The sequence below is a fragment of the Theropithecus gelada genome, chromosome X (genome assembly GCF_003255815.1).
Source record: "Theropithecus gelada isolate Dixy chromosome X, Tgel_1.0, whole genome shotgun sequence".
Classification (NCBI taxonomy): Eukaryota; Metazoa; Chordata; class Mammalia; order Primates; family Cercopithecidae; genus Theropithecus; species Theropithecus gelada.
In genome coordinates, this window is record NC_037689.1 from 58,256,174 (window position 1) to 58,279,517 (window position 23,344).

At 33.9% G+C, this 23,344-nt stretch overlaps 1 protein-coding gene across 1 annotated transcript in view; it reads left to right on the plus strand.

The window, feature by feature from the left end:
* The window catches only part of CFAP47 (cilia and flagella associated protein 47), a 434,654-nt gene that overhangs the window by 340,238 nt on the left and 71,072 nt on the right, over positions 1 to 23,344 (plus strand). Inside the window, exons 56-57 of the mRNA XM_025371837.1 lie at positions 3,210 to 3,366; positions 13,202 to 13,300. Of these exons, the coding sequence (XP_025227622.1) occupies positions 3,210 to 3,366; positions 13,202 to 13,300 (256 nt within the window). The remainder of the gene's footprint in view (positions 1 to 3,209; positions 3,367 to 13,201; positions 13,301 to 23,344) is intronic.

Below are 23,344 nucleotides of genomic sequence, written 5' to 3' on the forward strand. Positions count from 1 at the left end.
TTTTCTAACTTGAGTTTTACTACTCAACTTTCCATAAACTTACATATAAAATATAGAGTGCAATTTGTAAATATTTGTTATTTTTTCCCACTGCATTTTATCTGAACAGTGTTCCGAAGTATTAATTTTTAAAAACAATAGTTTATCACTTTTTGACAATCTCTAAATGTATCCCATGTCATTCTAAGAATAATCCCAGTTCATTCTCACCATAGTCCTATAATGGAAGTACTGTTATCAATCCTATTTTATGCATCAGGAATCTGAGACAGAGAAATTCAAATCAGGCAACTAGTAAAAGGTTAAGGTGTGACCTGAATCCAGGATAATCTGGTTTCAGCTCATCTTCATATCTACTTTTCACAGCTACTTAGTTAGCAAAGTGATTGTAACTCTCTTACTGCCAATTAAAATTTTATGTAAAATTTTACATTTATATTATTTTTACTTCTTCAAATGTTCATGGGGAGGAAAGCAAATGGAGGAAAGTACTTTATATCTTAGAAGACATCAAGGAGCTTACAGAACCCTGATATCTGAGGGGCAGTGGAATCAAATATAATACAGGGGTCTCCATGTCAGTACAGGGCCTATGGGTAACTGAAGTATCTTCGTTTCCAAAAAATTTTTTGATTTATTTTTAGAAAATTTGTTTTGAGGCTGTTAAATTGTCTAAATATTGTAATGACCAGTTAACACATGACCTGAGACAAATACTATAGAAATATGCTTCTTTTTCAAAAATATTAAAGGAAACAAACAGTAATCCTCTCACACAGAAGAAAATATATAATGGAGATTATTTTCTTTCAGACAAGTAATTTTAACGAGGCTGTTCTTTTAAGCGATTGCTACATAGCAGGATTAGAACCCCTTCATCATAATTACTGGAGACAATTTTTTTGCTTGTATTTCTAGTGGAAAGCATATCTATTCAAGGACAGTCTTAGAACTCAGCAGGGAGATAATCAGTTCTGTAGCTTAATAGCTTTTAAAAATCCTAGCCTAGAAGTTGAATGCTAAATTCTTCATCAAACACAAAAAGGCTCAAACAAGAAAATAATCAATTCAAACCTTCTATGAGTTAGTTGAACACTGATGGTTAATTTCAGTCACTCTGAATATCTCCTTCCAACTTGTAGCAACTATAAGGATTCAGCTATAATTAGACTTCAATCAATAATTCATGCTTTCAACTACCAGGTCTAGACCTCCTCAACCTTTTCAATACATTGCTGTAACCTTGATGATTTTTCTTGCCCTATTTATCATTGAATCATTTACGTCTTCCTCTTTTATTTAATTCATCCAGTTGACATCTTTTGCAAGAAAAACTATTTCATAAACTTTTGAAAATGTGGTATGCATTATGTATGAACAGGCATCTAAAGAATATGTTTTTTTAAAATAAACTTTAGAGTTTATTTTTCTGAGTTTGGAATAACTTTTTACCATTAGGGAAATAGCCATATAGATTTCCATCCCTCTCTTGATTTAACTGATTAAATCTATCTAAACTGACACACACAGCTGATTAGCTGATTAATCTAAAGCCAACTAATGGCTGTTCTTATAGGGTAAGCTTTATTTCTGATGGTACTTCTTTGCTGGATTGAGGGAAATGGCTATGGTTCATTATCTGCTTCATCTGCTTCCGGTTTCAATTCATGTGAAAAGCTCTGCATTGTAAAAAATCTAACCATTCAGTTACGGTGAGGGTTTGGGTTAAGTTCAAATTGTTTGTGCAGATTTTGAATCCTGTGATTAATTTGGTCAGGACATCACAGCTGCAAATATCATGAACTTATATTTTATGCAACCAGAGTCTCTAAATTAAATTACATTACTACGTAACAGAATAAGTGGAGCACTAGTAAGCAGCAAATGTGGTAAATTATAACTTCTCTTTGGTTTCAAAGATTATGTTCTGAGATTTTCTTTCTTAGTTTTCAGATGCTTCCTTTTCATTTTCAAATAGGTGCCTTGTATATTTCATTCATACTTGATTGTATGATTTGTTTCATCTAAAGGTCAGAATAGCAAACATTAAGGAAGAAGTTATAAAATCAGAGTGGTTTTACAATCCAGCATGAGTCTATGATCTTTGTAGCCTGTGGCTATGGAAAGTTCTGATTATTCTGAACACGTTTTAATTTGCTGATGCTTGAACTCTGATGCTTGACTTTAGTCAGTCAATTTTGTGAAATCAAGTTAGGACATTATTATTGAAAATACAGTGAATTTACATTATGCTAGTCAAATCTGTGACTAATAGTAATATAGTCATTTGAAGATAATATCCAGATGAAATTTTCCTTTAATTCTCTCTACTAAGGAGGCAGGATTTTATGAGTTTGCTTTCACTACTTCTCCTTATTTGAAGTAATCTTAAAGCAAGCTTCCCTCTTTTTATTGGAATTTAAGCTTGGAAACATCTATACAGTTTGAGATATTATAAAGTAGGACATTGTTTGTGATCCTTTTATTCATCTGCAACATTAGCAAAGTGTTTGTTGCAGAAGTTTAAGAGACCCTAGAACTGAGTCACAATCTACTGTACTTTGAAGGGACTTTTATCCTAAACTACAAAGAGATTTTCAAACGGAGCTTTATGTGCTTATGAAACCTAGATAAAAATAATAACCACATTCAATCTCCTTCACATAAATTTTTATTCATTTATCCATATCATGCAATAACAGATAATGCACTGGACTCGATGATGGGGATAAATAATATGGCATGCAATTGTATGTTTTTCCTTTTATTGGAGCTTCAATCTGTGCCTCATCTTCTTTGCCTTAATGTGGTAGCTATCTGAATTTCATTTGAAATTCACCCAAAGAGTTTGGAAACTACATGCAGTGTTTGGTACCAAGTTTGTTTAAAAAAAAACTTGAACAGAAGTGCCAGATTTTCCATTGAACTTTCTCTTTTATGTTGCTATAATAACTTTATGTGCATTGAAATATTTTGATATTTGAATATTGCACTTTTGCCCTCTTCTGCCTCAATGTAAAAATACATAGAATTATTTTTCCATAAAATTAAAAGGAATTTGGAAAAGAAAGGAAAAATAAAGCAATGCTTTTTAGCAACAAAACTTTTCTTATCTGTCCCGATTTTTATATGCATTATACTTATTAAGTATTGCAAATAAAGTATATGCAGTTAGGACACATATGTTATAAATAATTATCTTCAAACAGTTTACAGAATGGAAATTCTACTTATCTGGAGTAGGACTATTTCCCCAGCCTCTAGACACAGAAAGAATAACCACACGCATTGGTCTTCAGTCATCTATTGTTATACCTTTCAAAAATCCCACAACGGAAGATGTCCTCATTGATATCACACTGACAAGTAAGTTGTTTTTCTGATATTTTACATGTTATTTTATAGGTATTTATCAGACTTATTTTATCATAGAATCAAAACATTTTAGAACAAATGAATACTCTAGAAATCTGTAGAGCAAATTATCTTATAAAAGAGAAAACAAGATTTGAGAGATGCAGTATTTTGGCTGAAATCACAGCTCATAATGGTACAGAATCAGAATTAGATATCTGTTTAACAAATCAAGTTCTTCCAATTTGATCTGTAAACCCAAATATGTAAATTAGTAGATCTGTAAGATTCTTATGATATTATTCAAATGTGCCAATGCTTATTCCTCAAAACTTTATAGAAATTCTGATATTGTGATTTTGTTTCATTTTTACATTTTCTTAATAAAGAGACAACATATTTGCAATAAATTTTGACTTCAACTAGTCTTGTCCTTTTTTTATGCCATGTTGAGGGTGCGTGTTTTTAATTAGATTATTTGAAGAGTTTGATCACTTTATATTAAATAAATAAATAATGTGAGTCTGAATTAAAAATTAACTCAGCATGAATTTTTTGAAACACATTTTCAATCTAATATCAAGCATTACCAATTTATCTTTTCAATTATTATTACTACTTCTACTCAAAATATTATTAGTGCAATTATTGGGTTAAAGTTATATATTTTGTGATTTTTTATATGCATGACCAACTTACTCTCCGGAATGTTTATACCTTTGCAATTCATGCTGCAATTAGGAGTGTAATATAGACATTACCTATTTTCCAGAACTATGTAAGCCCTGAGTAATAACATTGTCTTTAATCTCCATTAATCTGATTGAAAGAACATTATATTTTATCATCATCGCAAATTTTTGATTGATGTTGAAGCTGAACATGTCATTTAACTGTTGCACTTTGGTGCTTTTCCATCATTTCTTCATCTTCTTGGATTGAAATAATTTTAAATATTAAGAAAGTAATTTCATCTCATGTAAAATTCCCTTATAAGAATTTTGGCTGCGATCAGGAGAGGCATGTGGTGTTTAATAAATGTTGACTGCAAGCTCAAGGAAATTAGTATTTTAAGATGGAAAAGACTTGAGCATATGTATAAGCAGAAGGAAGAAGCCAGGGTGGAGCAGGAGTTAAAGATATAAATGATGTAAGGTTTAACTGATAGGCTAAGGGTCTAGGAGGGTTGGAATCAGAACAGAGGTAAAGAAAGAACTGAACAGGAGAGGATTTCTTCCTCGGGTGGGGGTAAAATAAAACAAATATGGATGTCAATAAATTGGTAGGTAGTGGAAGGGCTTTGGAATTCGGAGCAGTCATATATTTACATTTTTATCTGCTGAGGAAAAGAGATATAGTAGAGAATTTGAAGAGTGGAGTGGTGGTTTGAAGTAACTGTTAGAGAAAAAGGAACATGGAACTGACAAAATTAAATATAAAAGTTATTGTGTTTGGCTGGGATTTAAATCATAAATTTAGATATGCACCAAAAAATATGTCTTTGTGATATTTATACCAATTGTAGGACACAGAATTTCTAGAATGTGAGCACACAAGACATATCAATGGATCTTTCCAGGGAATGGAATTATTCAGGATAGGTGCAGCCAAATTACTTTATAACTATGAGCATGTTAATAAAAACAAATTTGGATTAAGATTTTAACATTTAAAATAAATTTTAAAATAATGTAACTTTCTAATTTTCTAACATTGCTATACATTTCTTTCTGCTATGTAACAATAAAACATAGTAAGCTTGACAATTAAAAATTGATCAGTCTTTTGCAGTTCAAAACAGTCTCTTTTAAGTAAACTCACTCTCTCGGGCAAATGTTCAGGCTTTGTTTCTCCCGCTTCTTCCTTAAACCTGAGGAGATGTGAGACAAAGGAAGATTCACAGACCTTTGATGTCTTATTTCTCTTTCTCTGTCTCCCTATCCTATGTGAAAAAGAACATCTTTCCCCTTTGTTGGTGATGGCATCTCCCTTTCTGCTATATTCTTATCCTTCTCCCTTTTGTGGGTTTTTTTAATGCATTATCTACGTATCTACTTGTGCTTATAGTCGTTGGTGGCTAAGCCTCACAATTTGATCTACAGAAAAACAGGGTCTACTGAAAAACATGACTGATGAGAAGAATTAAAATATTTGATATATATGCAAAATATACTCATTAAAAGTAGAGATTAATACTGTATTAGTTCATTTTTGCACTGCTATAAAGAAATACCAAGACTTGGTAATTTATAAAGGAAAGAGGTTTAATTGACTGACAGTTCTTCATGACTGGGGAGGCCTCAGGAAACTTACAATCATAATGGGAAAAAAAAAACAGGCATGTGTTAACATGGCGGCAGGGGAGAGAGATCAAGTGTGTAGGAGGAAATATCAAACACTTATAAAACCATCAGATCTCATACAAATTCACTCACTCTCATGAGAACAGCATGGGATAAACCACCCCATAATCCAGTCAGTTCCCATAAGATTCCTCCCTTAACACCTGGGGATTACAATTTAAGATGAAATTTGGGTGGTGGGGACACAAAGCTAAACCATATCAAATACCTTCTCATTTAAATATCTGTAAATGTCTTTAAATTATTTCATGATAGGAGTAGGCAATCTCATTTTGGCTTTTAAAAGAAGATGTAAATTTTCTTACAGATTCTACAGAATTAAAAAAAAAATTCTTGGGCAAGTTGATAACAAGACTCATCTCACCAAATGGTTCCTTGCTGGTGTGAGGAACCTCACAGCATTTCAGATCCTGCATCCTGCATTCCTCATTTCTCTCTCTCTCTCTCTCTCCCTCCCTCCTCATTAGCTGCAAATCCTGGAATGATTTCTTCCCCTTATGGATAGCCTGGCAACTTGTACATAGCTTGATTTAAATATTTGTCACACTCATTGTAGCTAATATTTGTTAATCCCACAATATTTGTGAGATCTTTGCAGGCATGATCTATTAGTAACTTGAGCAAATAAGACAGAGCAGGCTTTTGATGCTTGTCTGCTGAATGACTGGACCATAAATAAAATATCCAAATTTCTAAAACTTAGAGATAACACAGTAGAAACTAAGTACCAAAGATCTTTGGAATATCAAAAGGCATTATTTCTGGGAGAAGTATAAAAATAGAAATAGCCAAGATATTATTAGCAGGAGAAAAGACAGAGAATTGGGCAACCCAGAAGTTTGATAGTCAGTCTGAAATTCTGAAAATGCTGCCTTCTTAGAAAAAGTAGTGAATTTGAAGATCTTTATATATTTTATGTATTTCTAACTCTGTCTGTGTAGTGATAGAAGAAAAATTTAAGCCGAATTAAGTTTAACAGAGTTTAATTGAGCAAATACTGATTCATGAATCAGGCAGCCTCCTAAGCCAGAGTAGGCCCAGTAACCAGCATAGCCATGTGGTATAAGATTTATGGACAGAAAAAGGAACGTGACATACAGAAAACAGAAGGGAGGTACAAAAACAGCCGAATTGGTTACAGCTCTGAGTTTGCCTTATTTGAACATAGTTTGAACAGTTGGCAACCTCTGATTGGCCAAACCTCAGTGATTGGCACAAGAGTAGGCTTGTAGTCTGTTTACAGTTCCGTATAGCTTATAGTTCTCTATGTACAGAGAAACCTTTGGGTTGAACTTAAAATATGTAAAGAGGCAGTTTTAGGCTAAACTCTTTAATACTATCTATTTATCTGCCTATCAATCTATCATCTTTCTATCTATGTATCATCTATCTACATATCTATCTGAGAGAGAGGGGCAAAAGAGAGAGGAGATATGTTAGGATATTGAAAAAGTCTTAAATACTATCATAAGGAATCCAACTTTTATCCTCTAGATAATGAGAGTTTTCAAAAGATTAGCTGTACTTTATAACCCGCATTTTGAATGCTGACTCTAGAATTATTTGTGGATGATGGATATGGATGGGTTGGGGGAGAACTGGAATTGAGAAGCAAAGCTCAGAAGATTTAAGCCAGTAACAGTGGAAAAGTCCATGACCACAGGTAGCAGAAAAGTTCACAATATATACCTAGAGTTTTCCCAAAAGTCTGAGAATCTGTTTCTTTGGCAAACATATTTAATGTTTCATGTTTCCAGACTACTTTTTCTTCAGACAACTATACTATGTTGCCTAAAAGTATGTTTCTAGAGGCTTACCTATATTCCTGATATTTTTAACACTCAAGATGAGTGTTTTGTTATATCCATCTTAAAACAGTCCGATGCTAAATATTATTGTGGTTGTGCTATTTGGAGAAGAAATTGAGCACCTTGGGCACACACTGGTCTGTGCATTACAACAAACTTACCATTATTTCCTAAGGAGAATTTTGGCACCATTCACAGGGAATTACTTAGTAGAGTGGCTTGCCATTCACTCAAGCATAAATACTTGTTATGCTCCACAATTTGCACATGAGGGTGTGAACCCGACCTTTAACTTAACTTTCAGTTAAGGCATATGGTGCCCTTGTAATTTAACAGGTGATGCACAGTTGTGATTGAATCTGGGGATACATAATAGTTACCAGTTATAAAGACTATACTGAGCACTTCATGTGTGTGATTCTTTATGTTATCTCAGGACAAGAAATATGCAACTAGTATTTATCTGGGCCATTGTCCAGCTACCAACACCCGTAACTCTTTTGGGTATTTCCTCTGGCTGCCCTAGTGAGTTAATTTTTCCTCAACCTATGGATGACAGGAAGTGGTGGGAAAATATAACAGTTCCCATTCCCCTGAGCAGTATACCTTTGAGATGTGTGTTCTGCACTGGCTCTCAGAGTTCCCTAGCTGCCTTGAACCTCATGTATCCACAGTAGTAACTTCCTTTATAATACACCATTCATTGTAGTCCTAATCTTTGTCTCACTTTTGCACTTCCCTACTGACATTTCCTGAGGTGACGTCCCAAATAACAGCTTCTGAGGAAACCCCAACTAAGACAGGAACCCTCTGAAATAGTCATTATATCTGTTTTTAAGGAGGATAAAATTGATTAATGGAGAGGCTTAACAACTTGTTCATGATCACAGAGCTATTAAGTGAAGGAAGTAAGATTAAAATCCCAACTCTGCAAAGCCAGGTTTCTGTATACCTTTGCACATGGCTTCTCAGTAAGCAGGCAGAACAATTTCTCACTAACTGTTCACCTAGTTATATATAAAACTGAAAAGCTCGAGTGGAGAGATAGTTAGTAAAGAATTACAGGAAAGACTTGCAATCTGTTTCTGTGAGTGGTCTGAAATCTATTTAACAGATTAAATAGAAGGAGCCAAAAGCCCGGTACTTGAAATCAACTACACCCTCTCCCAACCACATTAAGAATTGTGTTCAGTGAATTTCACTGTTTCGTGATGTCGTTTACCCATAACACCAGATTGCATAGAAATATTTTAAGGAGGTCATCATGATGTACTGGTGAAGATCAGTACATCAAAGGCTTTCTTATTACATTGCAATCTTTTTAAATGAAATCTTTTTAAGAATCAGCTGTTAGTATCAGGAAGAATGGTTGCCTCTTTTGAGCAATTGTCTGGTTTTTGTACTGTGGAATCTGATTATGTCACTACATTTTTCCTCAGTATATTGGTTTCTAAGAAAACATTTTGGCTTATTCCAAGTAAGTGACATGACCATACTGTGTCTCATCCTTGACTGCAGATGGTGTCCCTAATCTTGTTTCAACTTTCTAAAAAATTATTCTAATTCATCTTTTTTTGTATTTCATATTTTTGTGATATACCCAACTTAGGAATAGAACTCTTCACGCAAGGAGATGTGCAACCTGTAACAGGAACGGGGGGGAATATTTTGTTTTGTTTTGAGACAGGGTCTCACTTGGTCACCTAGGCTAGAGTGCAGAGGCACAATCTCAGCTCACTGCAGCCTGCACCTCCCGGGCTCAGATGATTCTCCCACTCCACCCTTCCCAGTAGCTGGGACCACAGGCATGTGCCACCATGCCCAGCTAATTTTTTGTATGTTTTGTAGGGACGATGTTTTGCCATGTTGCCTAGGCTGGTCTGGAACTCCTGACCTCAAGTGATCCGCCGTCCTTGGCCTCCCAAATTGCTGGGCTTATGAGCCACTGCACCCAGCCCTCAGAGTGAATGTTTGAAAGAGCTTTCAGTTGAACATTACCCAAGGCAAGGTGTAGAGAAGATAATGTTTCAGACATCCGTACATATTTGAAGCCATGCCAGTTTCAAAAGATTAATAAGATAGGGTGGCAAGAGAGGAGGTACCTAAACAACCTGAGGATAGTAAAGATGTCTCTAAAGTAAACCATTAATGAATCCCATGAGGAGCAGGATGCTGCAGAATAGCTTTCAAACAGTCTGGGCAGCTAGGATTTATTAAGATCCCTTTATGTTACCACACTTGAGCTTCATCAACATGACTGTACCCAAACTCCCCCCAAAATCCTGGAAGTCACTATTCCTGCCTTTCCAATGAGGAACCTCAGGCTGAAAAATTCCCCAAAGCCATACAGTGAGTAAGCGGTGGAACAGCATGTTGAGCTCATTGTGTCTGACTGCCCTCTTTAGGACCACTCAATTTTTTATCTGCTCAGAGATGGTAGTTTTAAAGCCAGTTACATGATCTAAAATATGGCACTTGCCCCTCTCTTTGACATCTCCCCTTGGATCTTAGGGGAACAGGCCTCCCTCCATTCCATCCAAAGTCCCTAAGAAATGCCCCTACTGCCATTCGTTTCACATTTTCTCAGCTGTCTCTCCTCTTTTTCACTCTGCCATCCAACACTGGCTTGGCCTAATACATACATGCTTTGGCTTCCTCTTGTGTATATATATGCTTTGTACACATACATATGTCCTGTGTGTACATACACCCTGTACATACATCCTGTCGTGTACATACATGCTTTGGCTTCCTGGACGCGTACCCTCGCTCAGTAACTGGTGTTCATGGACACAATTCTCACAGTATTTTCTCATCCGTAATTATGTCCCCTACCCAAGACCGCATCTCTCAAGTTTTGACCCTGCTCAGATGGGAATAAAGGCGGAGAAGGAAAGGGTAGCCATGAATGAAAGTAAGCAACTGAGATGAAACATTAGAAATTAGGGGCTGATTTACACATATTACACATTTAAGGACACATCTTCATTCAATGTTCTAAACCTTTGTTAGCAGTCTTTTAATAGTCGATCATTGAGCGTCTATTTCATGCTGGAAACTGTTGTATGTGCATTCCAAAACTATCCCTCATGTGGAGAAAACATATGTATATGTATCTGCAAACATATACCCACATAAATACATTCGTTGTTTTTGATTTTGTATGGCACTCAGCATGGACTGTATACTTAAAAGTTCTGTAAATGAGTGAATCAGTAATTAATGAATACAAAACTGTTTTGATTACTTTTCTATTAAAATAGCTATAGTCTGGAAATTATTCACTTTCTATTCAATCCAAATTTAAATGCAATATTAGTGATCTGTTTCAAATATTTAAATAAAAATGAATTCTGTTTTATATATTGGTAGTTTATTGGTGCAAAACAAAATAGCACTGAATAAAACTAGGCTTACTAATTAACATAATATATTAGTTTTACAGATATCAACTTTCATATGAGAATTAGTCAATGAAAACAAAGTACATTGATGCATTCTTTTTGGCTTTGGGTTAATTATGGCCATGATGTTCAGCAGCAGTAAAGTAATAAAGTGCACAATGTCGCATAATTATAAGTTAATCACACTTACATGATGTGGAGAAGAAATAACAGTACATTTCATTTCACATGGTAGAATTAGTTATGAAAATCCCTGGAGGTCCTCTGAGTCTTATCTAAAGTAGATCCAGAGTTGAACAAATATTTATGTAATATATGTAGTAATCATTGCAAATTGCCAGTCAGGATGAGCATGGTTTTATACTTAAGAAGAAAGATAAATTGGTGTAAGAAAAACTCCTGGAACCTAAAAATCCCTCCCAAATTCAGACATGCAACTTTTAAAACATTTGAATTAATAAATAAATAGTATTGAGAAATTTGAGACTTTTTGGCGGGGAAGTTGGGGTATCAAATATATTAAGTCTTTATAACTCAGTTTAATTGGATTATTTGTCTTAGTTTATTTTGCTCATAAGAAATAGTTAATGTTATTGTACTAATAGAAAGTAAATGTAGAATAATTACAACCATTTTTGAAGTGAGTAATCTGAGACTCTACTTGCTTACAATTATTTTATTTTTAGATGCTGATAAGTTACCTTAACATTTGAAACTTGTTTTATTTGATTTTTGATTAATAACACTCCAAATTCAGTAAACAATATTTGAGAGCTTATCAAAATTCATATTCCCAGGTCCACATTCATTTATTCTGATTCATAAGGGCTGGGGTGAGGCCCTGCCATCACAAGCTATTCCAATGCAGGTTGTCAGAAGACTCCACTTTTAGAAACACTGATCTATATACAATGATCTCAAAACATGTTTCCCTTTTATCATATACCACTGTTAGTAAATATCTTTTGGCATTTCCTTCAACATATATATATTTACATTTGAAATGTAACCACTTAGCACCATCAACTCATATTTTTAATGTAAGTAGAGCTTATCTTTTAAATAGAGAATTAATAAACATATTTTTGTATTTATTGGTTTAAACTTATTGTTAACATTGGATAAATGTTGTCTATTTGTGCATATTTATATATAGGCCATCCTTCTGTGTCCATAGTGGATAGATTTCAGAACCTCCAAGGATATCACAATCCGTGAATCCCCGTGTCCCTGATACAAAATGGCAGAGTGTGTGCATGTAACCTACACATATACTCTCATATACTTTAAATCATCTCTAGATTACTTAGAATACCTAATACAATGTAAATGCTATATAAATAGTTGTCATAGTGTATGATGTAGGGAATAAAGACCAGGAAAAACCATCCATTATTTTTTGAAGATTTTCAATCTGCCTTTGGTTGAATCCATGGATGTGGAACCCATGGATACAGAAGGCCAGCTGTATTCATCAGTACAATCTATTTTTAAATAGCAGGCTCAAATAGACTCTTTTTTTTTTTTTTTTTTTTTTTTTTTTGAGACGGAGTCTCACTCTGCCGCCCAGGCTGGAGTGCAATGGCCAGATCTCAGCTCACTGCAAGCTCCGCCTCCCGGGTTCACACCATTCTCCTGCCTCAGCCTCCCAAGTAGCTGGGACTACAGGCACCCGCCACCACGCCCGGCTAGTTTTTTGTATTTTTCAGTAGAGACGGGGTTTCACCGTGTTAGCCAGGATGGTCTCGATCTCCTGACCTCGTGATCCACCCGTCTCGGCCTCCCAAAGTGCTGGGATTACAGGCTTGAGCCACCGCGCCCGGCCCAAATAGAGTCTTAATATCTGCTTGTTGAGTAGTTCACTCTTAGTATCTGCTTGTTGAGTAGTTCAAATTAAAATTTGAAGATTTCTAAAATATAGAGATGTGGTCTTGCTATGTTGCCCAGACTGGCCTTGAACTCTTGGCCTCAAGCAATCTTCCTGCCTCAGACTACCCAGTAGCTGGAATTATAGGCACATGCCACTGTGTCCACCTGAAAGTTCCAAGAATTTACGAGTTTATTTTTTTAAACATCATAGATAAAGCCATTTATATTATTAAATATGTTCTTCAAAAATGCAATTTAAATCTCATTTTAAAATATACTTTGAAAGATATTCATCTTATAAGTTTCCTATTAGAGGATAATTTTTATTCTATTTCCATCTCCACTGCTGTTTTTCTTCTTGAATATGACATTGAAGTGTAATATCTCTTTATTTTTTAATTAGGTGTGGAATATCCCAGGAATTTTGTCATTGATCATTGCTGGGATAGCTTCATCTATGAGAGTCCTGCCTTCAGATTTAGTTCTGCGAGTGAAATGCAAGGTACAGGATTTCTACCTTACATTCTATCATTCTGTTTGTTGTTGCATTTCAGAGATAATGAAATATATGTCTATTGCCTGAGTAAATATTTAACACAAATTAAAAATATAGTTTTAAAATTTTGGAACAAATTTTAGTAAGTTGACAGAAAAACATGGATGGATGGCAAAACCTTTATATATATATACACACACATATATATACACACACACACACACACACATATATATATTCATTACATTTGTATTATTTTTAATTCCTCAGAACATAAGTAAGATTTGCCAAGTATTTTAACTTTGAAATTTTCCATGGTTGAATAGCATACCACTTAACACATGGTTATATGAGTCAAGAAAGATTTCAGAAAATTATAAATAGTGTGTTAAAACTACTGATACTAATAAAAAGTAGTATACTGATACTAATAAAAAGTAGTATCAGTAGTTTTAATACTAATAAAAAGTATCAGTAGTTTTAACTACCGTTTCACTGTGAATTTATTGCAGGGTATAAATTTTTGTTGTTTTGTTTTGTTTTGTTTTGTTTTTGAGACTTTTTGTTGTTGTTGTTTTGTTTTGTTTTGAGATGGAGACTCACTCTGTCGCCCAGGCTGGAGTGCAGTGGCGCAATCTCAGCTCACTGCAACCTCTGCCTCCCGGGTTCGAGCAATTCACCTGTCTCAGCCTCCCGAGTAGCTGGGACTACAGGCACACACCATCCCACGTGACTAATTTTTGTATTTTTAGTAGAGATTGGGTTTCACCATACTGGTCAAGCTAGTCTCGAACTCCTGACCTCAGGTGATCCACCTGTCTTGGCCTGCCAAAGTGCTGGGATTACAGGCATGGGCCCCCGCGCCCAGGCTATATCTATTTCTTTTATATATTAACCACCCCACCTGTGTGTTGATGAATAGGAAAAATTCTAAGAACTAATGAAGTTTCTTAAAAATCTAAAGCTAAAAAAGTATGAATTTGCTTAACAATGATAATGTTTTAAAAATACAAAACATAATTGTTTTGGTAAATATAATATATGAATTATCTTAACATAATTAATACAAAAATACTAACTGAAATAAATAACCACTACTAACATTTCAATAAGAATGGGTTAATTTCTCTTACATTTTCTGTAGCCATTTATAAAAACATCCTAAATGTCATTAATTCAATTCATTTGCTACAACTTCAAGGGACAGGTGGGTGTTATTATTATTCTCACTGAATTATGGAGAGTGCAATTCAGAAAAATTAACTTACAAAGAATCAAAATCATTGCTTAATGGCATACCTGAATCTTTTTGTGTTTCAAAATTTTTGCTTTCTATTTCTTTGCAATGCATTAAAAGGAATATGAACAACAGTTCACAAAAGCGAAAGTACAAATGGCCAAAAAATGGTTTAACATATGTTCAATGTCACTAATAATCAGATAGTGATTTTTTAAAATGACCATCTAGATTTGTTTCCCTTTTTTTAAGTTTGTTTTTGTCTTTTAATGGAACTACAATCGCTAATGTTTCTATAGTGAAGCTGGAATAATCAAACAGTACTTGTGGGAATACAAATTACTACATAGTTTTTGGAAAGCACACTTTGTAACGTATTAAAAGAAACTTTGCAACTGTAATTCTTTTGACCTAGTAATGCCAGTTCTGTTGGTTGGAATGTAAAGTAGTACAACTACTGTGAAGATCAGTTTGGAGGTTCCCCAGAAAACTAAAACTAGAACTACCATATGATCCAGCAATCCCACTGCTGGGTATATACCCTAAAGAAAGGAAATCAGTATATTGAAGAGATATCTGTACTTCCATGTTTATTGCAGCACTATTCACAATAGCCCAGATTTGGAAGTAACCTAAGTGTCCATGAACAGACGAATGGATAAAGAAAATGTGGTACATATACACAATATAGTACTATTCAGCCGTAAAAGAGAGGGAGAGATACTGCCATTTGCAACAACATGGATAAAACTGGAGGTCATTATGTTAAGTGAAAGACAGACTTCTCATGTTCTCACTTATTTGTGGGATCTAAAAATAAAACAATCGAACTCATGGAGATAGAGAGTAGAATGATGGTTACCAGAGACTGGGAAGAGTAATGGGTGGGGATGGGGCCATGAGGAGAAGAGGGGAGGGTTAATGGGGATGGGGCCATGAGGAGAAGAGGGGAGGGTTAATGGGTACCAAAAAATAGAAAGAATGAATAAGTTCTAGTATTTCCTAACACAACAAAGTGACTATAGTAAAAAATAATTTAATTGTACATTTAAAAATAACTGAAAGGGTATAACTGGACTATTTGTAACACAAAGCATAAATGCTTGAAGTGATGGATATCCCACTTACCCTGATGTGATTATCACACATTCTTTGCCTGTATCAAAATATGCCATATACCCCATGGATATATATACCTACCAGATACCAGCAAAAATTAAAAATTAAAACAAAGATATATTCAAAGTATGGTTAATGTATGAATAAATACACTTGATATTGCATTTTTTATAATAGCAAAAAATTGAAAACTGCCTTCATGTCAAATAATATTGTTATATTTGTGGCAACTATTTATACACCTGCTGATACTTAATTTTACTGATTCATTAAATACTTGAGCCATTTTCTGTTTTTAACATTTCTTCCATTGATTCCACACTTTCAATGTCGTTCCACATTGTGAAATCAATTGAAAATTCACCTACATTTTCTTTTTCTTCTCCTTTGTTTTTAATGAGGAAATGGTTACAGGTAGGTAGGCAATTTTTCTCTTTCAGTTCATCTATATTGTGCTTTTTTGCTATGTAATGAAAACCTAATTTGAATGCCCCTCAATTGGCCACTTTTCCATTTTTTTCTTGAATAATAGTAATTATTTTGTTGCTATTTATGTTTGCAATGTGACTTATCTGATATTCAGGTCATATATATACTTTTCCATGCATCTGTATTTCAGATCTAATGCCAGTGCCATACAGTTTAAACCCCATGGTTTTGTTTTCCTATTTTCTTTCTTTCTTTCTAGTGTCTTTTAAATGGTTTATTTTCTCTTACCTACTTATTCTTCTAGTAAAAATTATAATACATTTTTATCAAACCCCTCCCAAATCCCAATAATTACTTAATGGCAATTACATTTGGGGACAACTACATCTTTATAGTATTTAAACTTCTTTTTCAGGGACATTCATTTCCTCACTATTTTGAAACACAGTATTTATGACTGTCAATAAAATCTATATTTACAAAACAAAAATATAAACCTTCTAATAACTACTTTTATTTTAAATACCACATTTAGTAGTTATATATAATGCAATTTTTATGCAACATAGAGACCAACATTTGTGTTCCAATTTTAAGAATTTTAGCCTGAAAAATAGAAATTAAATGTAGTTTATTATAATTTCTATTTTTCTTATTGTCATAAAATATTTTTTTCAAATTTAAATCAGTTTATTGGTGAATTTCTTATTGTTTTCTCTAGTTTCTGCCATGACTTGCTTTCTAAGATAAACAATGCACACCGGCCTATGTAGTGTATTTGACAGTTCATAATGTGCTCCCTGCTGCTCTATATAATAAGATCTCCAAAGGGGTTTGTTTATTTTATAGAAACTTTTTGCTTACTCTGATATTTGTACATGCTATAATACTAGATGTAGGAGTTTTTCCTACTTATTTGAGGAACATAAAACATTAAGAGTACAACAGAAATGGAAGCTTGACTTCTTATATCACTATTGGCATAAGACATTGGGCACTATCGGTATTACAAAAATTACCTCTAGGGATACTATCATGTAACAGACAAAGCGTTTATACCCTTAAAACTAAGTGTTCCTACATTAACATAGAACATTTTTTTGGTGAATATTTGAGAACAGAAAAGATTACCTTATCCTTGACCAGTGTTTATGTAAGTATGTTGTAAAAACAAAAACACAAAGAAACAGAAACAACTAAGTTATATACACCTACTATGTAGCTACAAAAATATAATTAAAAACAAATAAAAACCCTAAGTTCTATGCTTAAATGAATTTGAGAAATACTTGGCTAAACAAAGTTTCTTTATGGCAGGGTTTCCTAGGCCTCTCTCTCTCTCTCTCTCTCTCTAATGCTGTGTGTATTTTTAGATAGAGAAAGTGATATGTATTTCAAACATGTATTTGGCCAAGAGATATACTTTTATAAATGTTATTTTCTCATGAACTGGTTCAGCAGGGAAGTTCTAAACTTGCACCTTCTAATTTGCCATATGATGTGACAATGCATTCTATTCAATTCTGTTCAATATTAGGCAGTAAGGGAGAATGAGTGACAGCTGTTACGACTAACAAAGTGTGACTGCTACTGCTCCATTTCATAATAGCAGCCACTCTATTCATCATCCCAGTCAATCTGACTTTACAAAAATTTTAGTCTCTATATTACAAAAGGACATGGATAAAAATAATTTCTGTAAATATTTCTCATATTACCTTCTTTCAGAAATTTTATAATTCCTTGTGCTTATACAGTTGTTTAGTAAAATTAGATCTAGATGTAGTTATATGTTGACCTAGATTGGAGCTCTAGCCATTGACACTATATTTTTCCCATTGGGAAAAGGGTTCACAGCCCTTTTATTCCTTTAAGCAAATATGTTTCTAGAAACTATTTCCTTGCAATGAGTTTTATAATACACTATAGATAGCGAAGTACTTCATTTTGTTTTTAGAAAGTTCACTGTTCCTTTCGTTATCATTCAAAACTGGTGACAAGAACTAGACAGGAAGAAGAAAAGGGTATTTCTGTCAGTGAAGAATCTTAACTTGCCAGGTTTTCACTTTGAAATGTTATCTTGTCTACAGATTTAATTAGGTCAAATAACCAAGAACGAGACAAGAGTGTAGGTGAATTGTGATTTCAAAGAACATCCTTCTACAAAGCTAATAAAGTTATAGGACTTGCAGTATTCTTTTTTCTCTTTTAATAGGAAAGAATCAAATGTTACTGAAACAAGATTAAACTTGTGGAAATACATTAGCTGTAACATCGTACTGGGTCCTCTGACTAACATTTAAAAAAAGTTGGAGGTTTAGCATGATTACATCTCTAGTGTTACATACTGTAGCACTAGAGAATAAAGTGCTACTTTACAAATCTACACATAGATGTAAAATTAGATCTAGAACCTTAGGAAAGTAGCCAAGGTATGGGGATTGAACATTATGGTCAAATAATCTGTGTTCTTTTGACTGTAACATGGATATGCTGTATTAGCTTGGACTAGTTTCTATCCTGTATGAACCCTATTTTGGACATTATAAAAATATCAGTTTTACCTAATAAGACTTTTTGATAAACATACACAATTGTGTACGTGAAGACATTTCTAAACACTAAAACTATGTACAAATATATGTTATTGGGATTATTTGTATAGATGAAAATAGGTTAACTTTAAAATGGACTCCTACTTTTCCTCAATTTTATATGAAACAAGATCTCTCACCTGCTGTTACATGCCAGGAAATACATTACTGGAAAAGAAAGAAATAGTCATTTTTCTTATGAAATCCATTTTTTTCTAGATAAAACAATTCCTAAACAAATGGTTTTAATTTTATAAACTAAAATTACTAATTGATTAAATAATTTTGGTATCTTGGTGAATACCAGTTTTCTAAAAAATAACTTCTTATGGAACAATTGATATCTATATCTACAGTTACATCTGTATCTAGATTTAAATAGATATAAAAAAATTATCCAGCCTTATTCCTTTTGACATTCCTAACCCTTCATATATTTTACTCTTCTTCAACATTTCTGTTAGAAAAGACTCTCCATATTTCAGTTATTCATATATTACCTTCACAATTTTTGGCATATCTTTGTATCACCTATATAATAATTTACTTAAAGGCATTCTAGTGGAAAATGGTGTCATTTACCATGAACAATAGCAATATACAATGTGCCAAGAACTATTTTAAGCACTTTACAAATATTAATTGATTTAGTCCTTACAATGCTATAAGATAAATCCTATTAATATTCCTATGTTAGAGATGAATATGCTGAGATATATAGGAGTTATGCCCAGGAACTCAGAGACAGTACATGCTGGAACTCAGGTTTGAATTTGGGGCTTGGACTCTCACCCTCTACACAGTACTTCTATAAAACACCAATAAATAACTTAAAAAATGTAAACATATAGATCCAAGTATCACTTGAAAGTATCTTAAACATCACTGTTACAGAATAGTTTTCCTGGGAAGAAGACTCTGAAAAGGAAGGTAGTGGATAGGAAGTGTATTAGGGAGTGCTCTGAGGATCAACACCACTGAGGGAAGAGGATGAAGCAGGATTGAGTAGGGGGAGAAGGTGGGGACAAAGGTGTCAACTCACACAGTGGCTAGCACTGAAGCTAGGATAGCTCCTCAGAGTTACCCCAATTTGGGATGAAGATACCAGGATTTTGCACATCCCTCCCTCACCTTCCACATCAATTATTCATTGAATGCAGTCTGCCCTTAGGAAAGGAGTTTTACCTTGGTCAGGTGACTCTCTTCAGCTGAAATTTAGGTAGTATATACTGGCTATAATCTCAACAATATGGGGCATAAAAAGTCATGAAGATATATTTGTCTTTTACCTAGAAGCTTTGTTGTTTACTTTTCATGATACATATCTCGATAATTTCAAGTATGGTAAGATATAGGACTCGAAGTTCCATTTAGTCATTATGTATACCAAATTTTCCTAGCAGCATTTATGGGTAAAGTCATACTTTCTTTCATTGGTTTTTTGTACTGTTTTTCTCCAAAATCAAGTGACAGTATATAAATGGGCCTGTTTCTAGATTTTATTTAGTTCAAATATTCTTTTCATCTGTCCTTACACTAATACCATACTGTCCACTACTATAGCTGTATAGTAAGTCTTGATATTTCGTAACATCAATACTTCAAACTTTTTCTCTTGTTCAGGATTTTTATAGTTATTCTAGATCCTTTGCATTTACATAAGAATTTTGGAATCAGCTAGCCAATTTCCAAACACACACACACACACACACACACACACAAATGTGCTAGGATTTTGATTTGAATTGTGCTATAAAGACACCCAAAAATGTAGAAGCGACTTTGAAACTGGGTAATAGGTAGAGGTTTGAACAGTTTTGAGGGCTTAGAAGACAGGAAGATGTGGGAAAGTTTGGAACTTCCCAGAAACTTGTTGAATGGCTTTGACCAAAATGCTGATAGTGATATGGACAATGCAGTCCAGGCTGAGGTGGTCTCAGATGGAGATGAGGAACTTGTTGGGAACTGGAATAAAGGTGATTCTTGTTATGCTTTAGCAAAGAGACTGGTGACATTTTGCCCCTGCCCTAGAGATCTGTGGAACTTTGAACTTAAGAGAGATGATTTAGCATACCTGGCAGAAGAAATTTCTAAGCAGCAAAGTGTTCAAGATGTGACCTAGGTGCTCTTAAGAGTGTTCAGTTTTAGGAATTCACAAAGAGATGGTTTGGAATTGGAACTTATAATTAAAAGGGAAACAGAGCATAAAACTTGGGAAAATTTTCAGCCTGACAATGCAACTGGGGGAAGGACACCCTCTTCTATAAATTATGTTGGGATAACTGGCTAGCCATGTACAAAAGTATGAAACTGGACCCCTCCCTTTTACCATATACAAAAATTAACTCAGGATATATTAAAGATGTATATGTAAGACCTCAAACAATAAAAATCCTACAAGAAAATCTAGAGAATATCTTTCTCTACATTGGCCTTGGTAAAGAATTTTCAGCTAAATCACCAAAATCCATTGCAACAAAGCAAAAATTGACAAATGGGACCTAATTAAACTAAAGTTTTCTGCACAGAGACAAACAGACCAACAAACATACAAAAACCTGTAAACACAGTAAACACATTGGGAGAAAATATTCACAAACTTTACATCTGACAAAGGTCAGTATTCAGAATCTATCAGGAACTTCAACAAATCAACAAGTCAAAAACAAACAATCTCATTAAAAATGGACAAAGGACATGAAAAAACACTTTTCACAAGAAGATGTAAAAGCAGCCAACAAACATGAAAAAAATGCTCAACATCACTAATCATTAGAGAAATGCAAATCAAAACCACAAGGCAGTACCATCTCATGCTAGTCAGAATGGCTATTATTAAAAAATCAAATAATACCTGATGCTGGCATGGTTGTGGAGAAAACCAAACTTCTACACTGTTGGTGGGAATGCAAATTAGTTCAGCTTCTGTGGAGAGCCATTTGGAGATTTCTCAAAGAACTTAAAACAGAGCTTCCATTTGACCCAGCAATTCCATTACTGGGTATATACTCAAAAGAAAATAAATCATTCTACCATAAAAGACTCAAGCATGCATATGTTCATCATAACATTATTCACAATAGCAAAGATATGGAATCAATCTAGGTGCCCATCAACCGTGGACTGAATAAAGAAAATGTGGTGCATATATATCATGCAGCATTAAAAAACAATGACATCCTTTCTTCTGCAGCAACGTGGATGCAGCTGAAGGCAATAATCCTAAGTAAGTTAATGCAGGAACAGAAAACAAAATACCATATGCTGTCACCTGCAAGTGGGAGAGAAACATTGAGTATACATGGACATAATTATGGGAAACAATAAACACTGTGAGGGTGAGAGGGAAGGGGGATTGAGTTGAAAAACGACTTATTACGTCCCATGCTCACTACCTGCATGACGGGATTCATACCCCAAACCTCAGCATCATGCAATATACCCATGTAACAAACCCACACATGTTCCCTCTGTAGAGAATATAAAAGGTGAAATTACTTTTTAAAAGACTCCTTATGTTGAATATACAAAAATCAATCCCATTTCATTATATTGGTAATAGATAATTGAAATTTGACATTAAAAATGTCATTTACAAATACAACAAAAATTCTGCAGTTGTTAAATAAAAATTTAACAAAACACATGCAAGATCTATATAGTAAATACTACAAAACCCTGATGAACAAAATCCAGTAAGCCCAAATAAATAGGAAGTGTATTATGTTTATTGATTGGAAGACCTAATATTGTTAAAATGGCAATGTTCTTTAACTTGATATATAGATCAAATGAATTTCCAATCTATGTCCCAATATGCTTTTTTGTAGATATTGACAAGCTTGTTCTAAAATGCATATGAAAAGACAAAAGAACAGTAATGTCCAAAAAATTTTTGTAAAAGAAGAGCAAAATTGGAAGATGTACACTAACAGTTAAGGATAAACTTAAAACCTACCTAAATTTGTATTGGCTAAAGATAGACATATGAATCAGATGAGCACAAGGGAAAGCCCAGTTTTAGACACACAAATATAATCAACTGAGGTTTTGTGTTCTCAAGAAATACAAAGTATATAATTCATACAAGCAAGATCCACTTATGGATGATCAAATTAGATGGTGAAAGCTCAAAGACAAAGAGAATATTTGCATCTGCTCAGTGTATTTCTGTGAAATATTTATTAAATACAAACAGAAAATACTAGTATTACAGTGATGAAACCTGCAGGATACCACCTCAATCCTATGATAAAGATTATCATCACTGGTAATAAAATATATCAACATCATGTATCCCATGATAAAGAGACACTGAAAAGGGGAAATAGTCTCTCTGATATTATTCCCCAAAATATATATTCTCAATCTTATCATAAAATAATCAGGCAAACTCAAATTGAGGTACATTCTATAAAATAATTGACTATACTCTTCAAAGGTGACAAAGTCGTGAAAGACAAAGAAAGGCTAAGGATTTGTCACAGATTGAAGGAGACTAAGAGATAATGGCAGCATCTAAATGCAATGTGAAATCTTGGATTGTATTCTGTGAAATGAAAGAACAGCAGTGGAATAATTGACAAATTTGAATACAATATATAATTTAATTATCTTGTTCCAATGTTAATTTCCTCATTCTGATAAGTGTACATTTTCAATAATAAGTTA